General features: G+C 59.3%; 1 protein-coding gene across 11 annotated transcripts in view; it reads left to right on the top strand.

Moving 5' to 3' along the window:
* The window catches only part of CDK5RAP2 (CDK5 regulatory subunit associated protein 2), a 153,323-nt gene that overhangs the window by 100,163 nt on the left and 39,389 nt on the right, over positions 1-13,771 (top strand). For 7 of the 11 annotated variants that reach the window (XM_077913108.1, XM_077913112.1, XM_077913109.1 and 4 more), the window contains 3 exons: positions 4,200-4,431; positions 7,850-8,005; positions 11,658-12,231. In XM_077913108.1, coding sequence (XP_077769234.1) covers positions 4,200-4,431; positions 7,850-8,005; positions 11,658-12,231 — 962 coding nt within the window. The remainder of the gene's footprint in view (positions 1-4,199; positions 4,432-7,849; positions 8,006-11,657; positions 12,232-13,771) is intronic. The other 4 variants (XM_077913110.1, XM_077913107.1, XM_077913111.1 and 1 more) reach the window with 3 other exon arrangements.

The raw sequence follows: 13,771 nt of genomic DNA, 5'->3' as shown, positions 1-13,771 counted from the left end.
ATGGGTGTTTTGTATCTGAGAAATCAGCTGTACACACTGCTTCATAGCATCAGAATGGAGAATTAAGTTTATTTTCTGACCACTAAATTACTGCTTTTGTGCATACCAAAGGGAGTTAGATATATCATTAGCAAAATTGCTTTTGATTGTTTTAAATTATGCACCAAAACTGTAATTTCTAGAAAAGGGTTTTCTAAAGATATCAGTAAAGACAAAAAAAATAAATAAATAAATAAAAAAAATAAAAAGACATTGCCATTATATTAACGGTACTTCAGATGCAAATGTGTACGTTTTGGCTGGAATAGAAAGCTCTCATCTGCCCCCAGCTCTGTTAGTTTGTACCTGTGTTTTAGGAAAACTAGATGTTTTTTTCCCCCAGTTTGTGTGGGAGGTAGCCTCCTTTGTGCAGAAAAATTACATAATCAAATGAACTCATTAATTTCCCCAAATATATAAATTTTTTTTTTAGCGTAGAATTATCCTTCTTGCTTGTGGCTTCAAAAGGAAGGCCACAGTGTTTATTTTTTAGCATCTGCTGTTTGTGCCAGGATCACGCTAGATTTCCTGTACCTATACCATCACATTTAATCTCAAGAAGCCTGTGAGTTAGATAGGTATTCCCTACATTTTACATGTGAAGAAATACAGACTCTCAAAGTCTCAGAAAATGGTCCAGAGTGAGTCAGCTGTTGGGAGGAGTAGTAAGGATATAGACCGAAGTCCAATTTTAGAGGCGGATAGGGAATTTTTTTTTTTTTAAAGTAGGCTCCACTCCCAATGTGGGTCTTGACCCATGACCCTGAGATCAAGACTTGAGCTGAGATCAAGAGCTGGATGCTTAACTGACTGAACCACCCAGGTGCCCACGACAGGGGTAGTCTAAACATACTTTTCTCAGGAAGGGAGGAGTCCTCTTGCCACCATCACACATGGACCAGTGATGGCTTCAAGCCTGGCCACTTACCTTTCCTGGTGGCCCCAGAGGGATCAGGGTGACCTAGGAGCTGAGGCTAGTGCAGTGGCGACAGGAAGAGATGTGTGGCAAGGGCCGGCTGGTGCTTTGTGCTTGCCTGTGCATGTGTACGTCGAGCTCGGCATGTGTGCGTTCCTGTCCCCCCTCCGCTCCCAAGTGAGGACTTCCATGTTGACATCTTTCCTAAGGCGGTAGGTGGGGCTGTGCACAGTGTCCATAAGGTAGCATTTTGTGTGGTGTTATTTTAGAACCCGCATTAGGGTGACTGACGGCAGTCTTCCAGCCTGAAATTGGCTTTGGCATTTGTGCACTTGCAGATATCTTTTCTCCTGCCATATGACACACAGATTTGGATCCAAGAATAAAGATTGGTGGAGACCGAGGATCAAGCCAATGACTGTTATTTTGCGGTCCTCTTTGATGGGCACCCCCCGCCCCCCGCCAACAGACCCCCTTCCCACCTCAAACTGTCCTTGGCCTTGAACCTGCTCTCTGCCCTGGAATGTTGGGGCAGAGAGTGTCTTCCTTTCCTTAACCGAGCAGTAGAGGCTGGAGAGCCGTCGTGACGTCCAGCCCTCTAACCTCCTCGTTGTGCGACAGTGGACCGGTTGGTTGACCTCCCAGTTTTTTGTCTGGAAAATAGGCCTGGTAACGTCTATTATCCTGTGAGTGCTGAGATTGCAGAGCTGGCCGGAGGACCGTGGACAGTGTGCTTGAAAGCATTTTGCATCCCAGAACATGCACACGGGGCTCCTTCCGCCCTTTTCCTGCTTTCAGAGTCCTTGCTGATTTCGTCATTCCCAGGGTCCCAAGTATTTCCTGTTTTCCTCTCAGGTTCCTTCTCTTCCACTTAAAAAGTAAAAAGAGTAATAGCCCCATTGAGGGACAAGCCACATGTCCTACAGTTTATCCATTTACAGTGCGTAGTGCAGTGAGTTGTTTGGTCTTTTTCTTTTTTTGGTAAATCCATAGTTACAGATCTACTACCATAATCGATTGTAGAACGGGCTTAATTATCCAAAAAGAAGCCCTGCCTGACCCATTGGCGGTCACTTCCCGTTTCCCCCCTAGTGCTCTAGCTGTAGGCAACCACTGATCTACTTTCTGTCTTTAGATGTCTGGCTTCTCTGGATGTTTCGTAGAAAGGGAATCATGTAACACGTGATCTTTGGTGACTGCTTCCACTTAGCGTAGCATTTTCGAGGTGCGTTCGTGCTGGAGTCTTTATCGGTGGTTCATTTCTTTATATTGCCAAGCGATATCCATTGTATGGATGTCACACATTTTGTTTATCCATTCATCAGTCGATGGACGTTTGGGTTATTTCTACCTTTTAGCTATTATGAATGACGTCGCTGTGAACATTCACATACCAGTTCTTGTGTGGACGTCGTGTGTTTTCACGTCACCTGGGTAAACACCGAGGAGTGGAATCCGGGGTCATGCGGGAACTCTGAAGAACCACCAGGCTGTTTTCTATAGTAGCTGCTCCTAGTTTACATTTTCATCGGAAACATGCGGGTTCCAATTTCTCCACAGCTTTGCCGACACTTGTTATTATTTTAATTAGAAGCTGTCCTGATGAGTTGGGAGTGGCAATATTCTATTGTGATTTGATTTATATTTCCCTGACGACTAATGACACTGAACATGTTTTCATGTGTTTTGGCCATATAAAGGTCCCCTTCTGAGAAATGTCTATCAGATCCTTCGCCCACCTTTTAATTGAGTTATATGTGCTTTTTATTATTGAATTGTGATAGTCCTTTATATATTTCTAGGTTTAGTCCCTCTCCCCAACTTTTTAATATATTTAAAATTCTCCCCACTTGAAAGACATCCCCATTTGGCCTCTTAAGTCATTCTTTGCATGTTCATTCCACAAATAGTTGTTGAGTACCCACTGTGCTCTCGTGCTGGAGGCTGTGATAGAGTACGACCAAGCAACGCAGAGTCCCGAACCCTGGAGCTTATAGGCCAGTGCAGAAGGTAGACAGAGAACAAGTAATTGCACAGGCATTTGATTATGAGGGTGCTAGTGTTCTCCCTAGAGAATTGTAGGGGGCGGTGAGTGTCCCTAACAGGGAGACCTGACCTGGTCTTGGAAATCAAGGCCCATTCTCCCGAGGAAGGCACATATGAGTGAGGTCCTAGAGAATGTACGGGGATTACTGGAGTGGTGGGGGCGGGCAAGAGAGTGTGCTGTAGACAGGGGGGACGGTGCGTGCCGAGCCCCTGGGGTGGAAGGAACATAGACATTTGAGGAGCTGATAGAGGGGAGTGTGTGGGCCCAGGGGAAGTGGGAGAAGGGCAGTGACCGGGGCTGCAGGTCACGTACAGCAAGGCGGCCGCGGTAGGTCCTGAGAGACCGGGAAGTACGCCGGTGGTTGTAAGCAGGGGCGAGGGATGTCAGCTCTGCCTTTCCCGTCACAGTATGGAGAGTGGGCTAGAAAGGGCAGGAAGGGCGAGGGGGAGGGTGCTCCGGAGATGGCTGTGTGGCAGGTGAGCGCCAGCAGTGTTTAGGGGGCCGTGGGAGGCAGCGAGGAGAGTCCAGAGGCCTCAGAGATGCGTTTACAGCTGCAATTAATGGAGCCTGGTAAGTGGCGAGGGTGGGTGATGGGTGCGAAGAGCAGTTCGATGGACTTCCAGGTTTGGGTTGCACGGTGAGGGGATGGTGGTGTGATTCACCAACATGGAGCGTGTTGAAGCGGCGTAGCTTTGGGGTGGGGAATGGGATGATGGGCGGAAGGAGCCAGGTGCTGGGCTGGCTTCGAAGTGCCTGAGAGCCAGTGGAAAGGAAGATGTCGAGGTTCGGCAGGTGGGAGCTCGAGCCTGGGCGAGAGCCACTGGATTAGTGACTCGGTAGCCCCTGAGAACCTCAGTAGGGGTGGCTGCGGTGCACTAGCGGAGTGGCCGAGCCTGGGGAGCGGGCGGGGGCGGGCCAGGAAAGTGTTACTTAGAAGGTGGTGTTGGCGAGGAGACTGCCATCGCGTGAGCCTCTGGACGTCCACAGAGACAGTGCTCCAGGGCCAAGAGGGCGTCCAAGAGGAAAAGCTGGGCACTTGCCAGTCAGAGGAGGGACGTGCCAAGACACGGGAGATAAACGTGGATGCCACCCCCGGAACCAGAAGTCTGGGCAGCCGGTCTGAATCCTGTTTTACAAGGTTGGCACGAGCACGACCAGAGGAGGTGTATTCATTGTCCTGTGTGTGTGTCTCTCCAGGATGCTAAGAAGTCCCGCCTGCCTATCCTGATAAAACCGTCCCGGTCATTAGGAAATGTGTATCGGCTCCCTGCCACCCAGGAGGTGGTGGCCCAACTGCAGGGTCAGATCTTGGAGCTGCAGGGGGAGCTGAAGGAGTTTAAAATCTGCAATAAGCAACTGCATCAAAAGTTAATTCTGGCTGAAGCAATGATGGAGGAGAGGCCAGCGGCAGACAAAACGCTACAGGAAGGTAAGTGTGCAGTGCGCTCTCTGTGAGCTGGACGAACGACCGATAGAGCTGCTCGACACGTCAGCCTTGTTGTTTAGAACTGCAGTAAGTTTGAGCATAAATTTTATGAATTACAGTGATTAATCTTGACTCCTGACAAATACACAGTGAAAGGAACACAGTGAGGAAAATGAATCTATTGTTTTCATTCTATTCTGGAGTCTGGGTAAAGGGGCTTGTAAGTGCGCGCGGGTCTTGTGAGGTCGCTGCCTTCCCCGGGATGGTCTGCAGGGGCCCCGGCCGTGGGCTGACTCGAGTCCAGGTGGCTTTTTTGGCGTTACCTGTGGAAGCCTGAGGCGTGTGGCATCGTGTGTATAAGTGAGAGCCCTCCCGGGGGGGTTTTCTAGAACGTCCAGGCTACATTACCGTGGCCTCCTCAGGGCTCATTCCAAACCCTATCGAGCTTACGCCTTCCTCTGGAAGTGACCTGCCTCCGTAGCCACTTTGCCGTGTCTGCACTCATGGGAGCTCCCAAAGTAGAGAGCCCCTGGGTTAAAATGTATCCGGGTCAGACTGCATAGACGTGGAGGGCGTGTCACAGCGGTGACCGTGGTGTTAGAGGTTTTGGACCACTGCCCCTTGGAGCGTCTCAGGAAAGCCGAGAGCCGCGGAGCGTAGGCGAGCGCACGGCAAGCGTTGGACCTCGTTTTCAGAGGGTTCACAAGTCCACAGAAGTACCTCGTCGACTCCTGGTTTTGAGCTTGTGCTGTAAGCGCGTGACAGCAGCGCCTGATACCAAGAACGACAGCAGCAACCTTCTCTTTCTCCAGAAAGTATCGCTGCAGCCCTGCTGTGTGCCGGGCGCTGCCGTAGGCCCTGGGGACGGGCTGAACAAAACGGGTGCAGGTAGAGATGGCGGGTGCGGGGAGGACGGAGGGTGGCTGAGGCACGGGCAGTGTGGAGGGGGGTGGAGTTTGCTGCCGTCCATCCGCGGAATCCTAGAGCCTCCCTGACGAGGTGACATTTGAACCCGGCCAGGGGCAGATGAGTGGAACCCTCAGCGTGGAAAGTGTCTTTGGCGGCAGCACAAGGGCAAAGTTCCGGATGTTGCTTTGAATCTGGGGAGTTGGAGGACTAGGAGGGAGGCCAGTTACGTGGCCGGAGCAGATGGGAAGGACGGGGCAGGAGGGTCAGGGAGGTGGCCCGTCGGGTGGCCCACGGAGGCTGCTCTCGGGCTTGGTCTCGCGCAGGCAGGCCTGGAAGCGGTGGCAGGGTTTCGGGGAGCGGAGCCACGTGGCCTGACTTCGGCTTCCCGGCAGGGACGGGCACACCGTGGCCAGGGGCCACCCTCGCTGCGCGTCCTGAAGTCTCCTTGGAGCTCAGGGACACACGCTGGTTTGCACGTAGCCTGTGACTGCGTTGGTGCTGCGCTTGCGGAGCAGCTGTGGTCGAGGCCCTGCGGCCGGCGCCTGACCCACTCCGTCTTTGGCTCTTGAAGGAGGAGGCCGCCCGCCGCGTGGAAGGACCCCTGGTACCGTGAACCATCGGGGCGGCGGCGCTGCACCGTGCGGGGGTGGCGGCTCTGGGGCCCCTCGAGGAGCCAGTTGGCCAGCCCCGTGCAGTGCCAGGCCGGCAGTCGGGGGTACAGGGCTGTGCGTTGGGCAGGTGGCAGCGTGTCGCCGGCGTTTGCAGTTGGAGACTTGGAGACCCGGGGAGCGGCCCCGGGCTGAGCCTCTCTGTGAGTGGGGGTTGGGCGGGGAAGGAGCAGCCCAGGAAACGGGGGCCCGAGAGGACGGCATCCAGGAGCCGGGTGGACGGCAGGTGCGCCCCGTCCAGCGTTGCCAGTCAGTAAGACCAGGCCAAGGGAGTGGCCTTGGGGGTCCGGAACCAGCCCTCACGGTGACCTCGGAGGGCACCGTTGTCCTGGCGTGGCCGAGGCCGGCCTGCCACAGCTCCCGGAGAGCCGGCGGGGGGAGGAGAGGACACGGCAGGAAGGGACCGCCCGGGGCGGTTGCCCATACAGCAGTGTAGACAAACAGGGGGAGCCACATAGTCAGCGAGGCTCTGGGGGCCCCGGGGGTCAGGCCCCAGGTGACTGCGGGGCACGTGGCCCCTGGGTGGCCTGGCGGCTTGAGGCTTGGAGCTGGGGTTTCTGGGAGGAGAGCGTGCCCTGGAGGCGTCAGTGGGGAGCGAGGGCACCTCCTGCTCTGGGCTGCAGCCCTGGGAGCGGTGGTCGGGGGCGGCATCCGCTGCTGGGCGGCCGCGGGGGAGCCGTGCCAGGGACAGTCTGGGTCCTAGCATGGGCGGCACGGCGCGTTCAGGGCGACACCAGGCTTGTTTGCAGTCGTGCCACCGAGGCGCTCGCCTCCCTCCCGGGCGGGAGACGGCAGCGGCTGTGGGGACAGCGGGCGGGAGGCGCCTGGAGCCTCGCATGGCCCGCGTCCGGGACACGATGTGTGCCGGGGGTGTCGCGCCTCCCTGCCCGCCTGAAGGCCGCCGTGCGGGGGCATCTTCCTCACTGCCCTTGAGGCGGAGCGGTCCCCGCCCCGTTGTATCACCAGGCGGCACATGGAGCGATGGAGGGACCTGGCTGCGGTTGTGGTCAGTGACGTCGGACCTGGATTCACACCCGTCTGCCTGGTTTCCAGGCCGTGCCCTGCGCTGCCTCAGAGAGCCCACTGTCCCCACCTCGCGTGTGGGTTTTCTGGTGACCTGTAGTCCCTGGTGTTCCCTATGGATCGTTGGGTTCTTGGGTTCAGCACAGTGGAGGTTTCGAGACGGGCGGGCCGTCGGTGGCATGACTGTCCCCGCCCCCGTCCCTTACGGTCCTCGCCTCCTCCCGTGCAGCCGTCTAGCCACGCGTTCGCAGACTCCCCCGGGAGCACCTGCTGTGTTCCCGGCCTCATGCGCCGGGTGTGGGAGACAGAGACACGCGGGAGGGGTGAGCGGGTCTCTGCCTTCGGAGGACTCCCAGACCAGCGGGGGGGCGGGGCAGATAGTTCACGGAGCAGCGCGGGCGGGAGCGGGGCGCTCGGGCCGAGGACCTGAGGGCACTGGGCGCGGGGCCTGCGGTGCGCACTCTCCCCGTGCGTGTTTCTGGCTGCGACAGCAGGGTGCCTCGACCAGGTGCCACCCCGGGTGCCCAGAGGACCCCGAGGCCTCTGCTCGGACGAGTGGGCCCGAGCCTGTGGAATTCATTTTCTCACTCATAGTTTTTTGAGAGCCTGGACTTAAACCATTTCAGACAAGCTGCAGCGTATTTATGCTTTTTACGTCCTGTTATGGCAGCTCGATAGATTAATTTTATCTTATAAATTGCATTTTGCCTCCCCAGTGTTTTTATTTTCCCTGTTGTATCTTTGTGTTCTTCTCAGTTGCTTGGCTGAGTTTCAAGCCTATGGTTTTATTTATTTTTCCTTCTCTTCCCGAACGCCTGCAGCCCAGCCCCTTGTGGGAGCAGCCTACCAGGACGGCCCGGGAGAGCAGAACGGAGCCAAAGCCATGCCCTGTGTCTGGAGAGCCACGGAGGGGGACAGTGATCACGCCACCCACGAGACCGGTCAGAACGCAGGCCCGTGTGTACTGCGCAGCCTGGGTGCGGGCGCTCCCTGGGGTGTGCTGTGGGGGGCGGTCGCGAAGCCCGGCAGCCGGCATCTCGGGACCTCGTCGTCAGTCCCACTTAACACGTGAGGAAGCTGAGGTTATTAAACAGAATTGATGCAGGGTCGTCCAGCTGGTCAGCGGTAGGCGGCTGCGGGCGCAGAGGACCATGCGTCAGAGCTCGCCGAGCATTCGCCACGCCCTTGCCCCGGCCGCAACCGGGTGGGCGCCGCGGGGTGCTGCTGCGCTGGGCGGGTGCTGGGGGGTGCTGCTGCGCTGGGCGGGTGCTTCATCGCTGCTCCGTGTGGAGGCGCAGGGACAAGGCCCCAGGCACGGCCCATCTATTTCAGCACAAACGGTCCTAAAAGGATGTTCTTGTTCCCCGCCCCCGGAAGGAACACGTGCTGTTTTCTCTTTACCTTCGATCCAGCCCCTCCTCTTTTTTTGTTTAAAAAAAAAGTCCACTTGAATCAGGACTAGTTCACCGTGTAGGAAACCTCTTCGGGCGTCCTACACTTGCCGTGAGGCGGCCCTGAGAGCGCAGGGACGCCCCCGGCTCCCCCGAGGCTGCCGGCCAGTGCGGGGGACCCGTGGTCACGTGCTCCTGAGTGTCGTGGGCTTGGAGGGGAAGGCTGCTCTACCGGGCATGCAGGTGCCCCCCGGGGTCCAGGAAGGTTCCAGAACTGCAGCGTTTCCTCCAATGCGGACAACTGGTTCTGGGGACGCCTGTGGCTTTCCCATCGGCGGCGTGTCAGTGGCCAGGGCTTCCTGGTGGGCTGGCAGTTTCCCTCCCAAGTGCCCGGTGTCACGGAGCACCTCTCCTCCTTCTGCAGGTGCTTCTGGTTTGCCCGGGGGCTGCCTCTGGCTGCACGGCCCCCCTCTGTCGCCGGCTGCTGCTCTGTCCCTAGGGCTCTGCCTCCTGCCGCGTTCCAGGTCGGGCCTCCCAGCCCCTCGGTGTCAGATGCTCCCGGCAGCCCCATGCGCTGGCCTCCAGCTGACCAGCTCGGGCGTCCGTGGTGCCTCTGCTGCCCTTGGCAGGTGCCAGAAGGGAAGTGCAGGGGGCACCACGGTGTTACTGGCCGTGACCCGGAGCGCGAGGGGCCGTCCCGGCTCAGCACCCGACCTCAGGGACAGGGACGCCAGCTGCTGCAGGAGGCGGTGGCCGGGCTCGGACGGAGGGCTCTGCTGCTGCTGCGCCCCGAGCCTCAGGCCCCGTCTGCCTCCGAACCTCCATTTCCTCTTCAGTCAGGTGGGGCTGCCAGTGACGCCTCACAGGTTGTCCTGAAGGCTGCGCGCCTGGTCCTTGCGCAGGTGACACTGGGCGTTGGGCCAGGTCCCGGCTAAGCCTACAGCCCCCACGTGCTTTGAGTCCTCCCTCCCTGCGCCCTCCACGCAGGGATTTGAGGTGAGAAGTTGGCCTCTGGCCCTTCATCCGGGGCTACTGAGCCGCGAAGTTGAGTTGCCGGGCGGGTGCTGGGCTGCGAGACGTGCTGGACGCTGGTCTTGGAGCCTGGAAACCAAACCTGTGCCGCCGCTCAGTCACAGTGCTGTAGGTCGAGGGCAAGAGTGCAAACGTCAGTCGTGCTGTGGAGCCAACTGTTGCGCGAGGGTGCGGACCGTCCCCGTCGGCAGGTGCGCGTGTAGCTGACGTCCGTGCATCGTGGGAGGGCGTCCGTGAGGGGCTCATCGCGTTGGTCTCTGCTCTTTATTCCCCGAGTGAACGAACACTGCTGCTTGCCATGAAATTCCGTTATCGTGAGGCCGTTCCGGCAACGGTAGTTCCTTGGTTTGGAAGAAAGCTCGTGGGGGCCTCGCGTCTGTCCCTGTGTCGCGCTCCTTCAGCCAGCAGGGCCTTCCGGAGTAGCTTCTCTGCCCAGCCCCGCGCCAGGCCCGCGGACAGACATGCCTGCCCCGCACCCCAAGAGGCCGCGGACACCGGTGACGACCGCAGATGGTGTACAGCAGCGGTGCGGTACTGGGAATGCTTCCTTAGGTCATGCGGCAGCTGCTTTCTAAAATAAAAAGAGTTATTTTATGGTGTGTGCATCGTGAGCAGAGAGGAACGGGCGTGTGGCCACGAGGAACAGTTGCAGAACCCAGAAGTTGGAATGTGCGGCGTGACGAGCGCTTCTGTGCGCTCCCCTTCGGAGCCCGTCCAAGGCCTGTCACCCAGCCCACAGGCTTGTCGGTGCAGCGGTTCCCCTGGCCCACAGCCCCTGCTCGCGGGCCTCCCGCCTCCCGTGCTGGGCTCCCCCTTCCAGCTCCCCGCATCCCGGCGTCAGGCTCCTCCACCACCGTGCGCCGCACGCCTTCTGCAGGAGCTGTCCCGGTGGAGCCTCCGACCACAGCCGGCGGAGCCCTTCATGATACCTGGTGTTCTTCCCGTTTTGTGGACGAAGCCTCTGAGGGAGGCTCAGGGGTTGGGAACCCGGCGCCCCAGGTCACGCAGCCAGGAGGTGGCAGGGCCGGAGCTCGGGCCAGGTCTGCTGGACTGTGAGGCCGGGTGTTTCCACGCCTTCTGCAGCCTTCCGAGGACTCAGATGGCCGTGCACGGAGCTGAGCGTCCCCTGCACGCAGGCGGTGTGCTGCGTGGTCCAGGACGGTGCTCTGGACTCGGGCCGGAGCTGGGAGTTCCCGGCAAGCAGCTTAGACATCCTTGTGGGGACACTGAGGCTCGAGACATGAAATTACCCACCTCAGGCCAGTGTGTGGGCGGCGCGTGGCCAGGCCGGCTGTGAGCCCCGCTCCCTTCGGCCTCACGGTCCCGCCCACCCTCAGGCGAGCCTGGCTGCCCTCAGGGGCTCAAACGACCGTCGGGAAGTACTTCCTGGCAGGGTCGTGCGTCAGTGGGACACTCACGCAGGGGCCATCGCGGCGCCCCCGGGAAACTGGAAACGGGGACTCCTCAGTCCTGAGCTTTGGAATGACTGCTCGTCAGCGTTACTTCACGGTCCCCGGTGCCTGTCAGAGCCGAGCCTCGGCCGTCTGGCCCGGCGTAGGCGCCGCCCCTGAGGGTGTGAGGGTGAGGCTGCGGGGCCGGGAATCCAGGCAGCCACGGCCCGTGGGGCGCTGAGCCCATGTAGTTCCTACGGCAGCACCCAGCACGGCCGCGCGCCCCGGCGGAGTGCGGAAGGCGCTGTGGGGGCGCGGGCGGAGCGACAGGTCGGCGTGGAGGTGGGCCCGTGGGAGGAGGGTCAGAGCTGCGCGCTCAGGGGTGAGCAGAGTTCGTTGAGCGGGCGCAGGGGAGCGAGTGGGCCCCAGGCCGAGGGAACAGCACGTGCAAAAGCACAGAGGCCCCCCACGGCCGGTGGGTGCAAGGGATTGGGGCGAGCTGTGGGGCATCTCCAGAGGTGGTGGAGGGAGGGGTGTCCAGGGCGGGCTGGTCAGCGGAGGGGCCCAGGCGCTGCCAGAGGATTTGGGGTTTAATCCTTGGTGACGAATTGGAGGTGGGCGTTGGTGGGTGTCATGGTCAGTTCACGTTTTAGAATAGTTGCTCTGAGGAAGAGGCCGGTTGGGAGGTAGGGGAGGGGCTAGGCCAGGGAGGCCTGGGGGCGGCCACAGCCCTGCGGGGACGGTGGTGGGGACGGCAGTGGGGACGGCGGTGGATTTCGGCCCAGGCCGTGCTGACGCGTGTGTCTCGTTCGCAGACGCTGAAACCCGCCCGCCCGACGGCCTTGCCGTCTTGCCCACATGCCAAAGGAATTCTGAAGGTTTTCCAGGCCCAGCCGCGGTAGCTGCCTGCCGGAGTTCTAAGAGTCCGCTTTCCTCCACAGTCCGCGTGTTTGGGGCCCATCCGTCTGAGAACATCGACACCTCCAGTGATACAGAAAACTTAAAACAGAAAATCCGTGACTTGGAAACTGAGCTCCAGGGCTACCGGAATTTCTTATTTCAGCTTCAGAAGCACTCCCAGTGCAGTGAGGCCATTATCACAGTTTTGTGTGGGACAGAAGGGGGCCAGGATGTGTTGAGCAAGCCCAAGGGTAGCGCCGACGAGGAAGAAATGACGTTTTCAAGTTTGCACCGAGTGCGTTACGTGAAGCACATGAAGATCCTCCGGCAGCTGGCCCCAGAGGTGGCCGACGGCGGGCTGCTGGAGGGCCTCAGGCAGCAGCTCCTGCAACAGGAGTGCAAGCTGCAGAAGGAGCAGAATTTGAACATGGAGCTTTTCAGTGAAATCCACAACCTGCAGAATAAGTTCCGAGATCTGTCACCCTCCAGGTATGTCCCCCACTGCTTGTCCCACTGTTGCTGCCGCGGTTCGCCCGCTGCCCCTAGGTCGGAGCCCCCGAGCTACGGGGCAACGCTGCTCGGCTGGCGGTGGGGGGTGGGCACTGGGGGAGGCTCCACGGTGCGAGGCCGCTGGGCCCGTGGAGAAGTGGGTACGAGGCCACAGACCGCAGGGGCCGTACACATTCTGGTCTCGCGGCTCCTGAAGCTGGCGGAGCGGGCGTTGCCCTCGTCAGCCTGGGTGCTGAGGCCAAGGCGAGGGTTCCGGCCCTCGGTGAGTTGCGGCACGTTTGCCGCCCGGCCGCGTCCGCTCCCGGAGCCGCTACTGCCTTTCACCCTGGGATGGAGACCGACGTCCTAGGCTGGGTGGGAGGAACATAAACCTGTTCCAGATCTTTCCCCTTTAAGGTCGTCCTCGAGCATCGGCCCACGTAGAAAGAGAAGAGTTCTTAGGCCGTGCTTGACGGGCACAGACCCGTGCAGCTTTGCTTTATGAGCTGTGACAACAAAGCCGTCTCTTGTGAAGTTGACCTTCATTCGTCACTTACTTGCTTCACTTGACAAACGTGTATTTCGGAAGCGTCAGGAGCCAGAGTGCGTGTTTTCCAGCCTTCCCGAGCAGCAGGACGGGAGGAGGCCTGTGTTCCTGAAGGGCAGTGGTAGTGTCAGACCCCCAGCTGGCCACTGATGAGCGCTCGGTCAGCCGGAGAGGAGGGCCTCTCACGTGCTTCTGCGGGTGAGGACGCGAGCCTCGAGCGGGCTGCCCGAGGGGACGGAGCGTGCCCAGAGCCGTGGCCGGCCGCGGGCCCCCGTGCTTCCTCAGCCCCCCTGCCGTGCGGGGCCACGTGATCGGGGCATCAGCAGCCCCACGCCGGCCTCGCTTCAGGGAAGGGGCGACCGAAGGGTCAGCGTCCGTGCCGAGCCCTGGGGGCCAGGTTACTGTGGCCGCAGCCGGTGGGGGCCGCGCTTCCCTTAACCCGTGTTCTTCCCGGTGCCGGGAGGACGGGCAGGCTCACCCGGGCAATGGCAGGTCGGAGCCAGGAGGCGGTGCTGATAGAGCACGGGCCTCGGGGGCACGCTGCCGTCCCTGCTTGCCCGTGCCAGCGGAGTCCGGCGCCCCCCAGTAAGTGAGGAGGTTCACGGGTTTGACGGGAGATCGCAAGGACAGTTCGCTTATTAAGAACCCCTGATGCGGCGACTGGCAGGTCGCGGACCCTCCGTCAGTGGTAGTTAGCGTTGCGATTCCTCCCTGACCTTTCAGTTGAGGGGAGAGAGTCCCATTTTTGTTTTCCCGAGTTACGGTTTCTTTTTTGTTCGTGAGAATTTGTGGTAGGTCCCCTGACCCTCGGAACACGTGTTTCAATAGTTCAGAATATTATTTTTGAAGAGTAGATGGGAACTAATTGTCCTCCTGAGTTCTTGCCCGTCTGTGCTGTAATTGGGGGCTCTATAAGGTTAAAAATGTTGCAGAAGAACCTTTGTTCCAGCATTTGTTGGCTGTTTTGAAGTCGAAGGAGTGACCTTGCGCACT

Source organism: Canis aureus, chromosome 10, assembly GCF_053574225.1.
Source record: "Canis aureus isolate CA01 chromosome 10, VMU_Caureus_v.1.0, whole genome shotgun sequence".
In the NCBI taxonomy this organism is placed as follows: Eukaryota; Metazoa; Chordata; class Mammalia; order Carnivora; family Canidae; genus Canis; species Canis aureus.
Note: the sequence above shows the minus strand (reverse complement) of the source record. Positions and strands in the feature narration are given on the sequence as shown.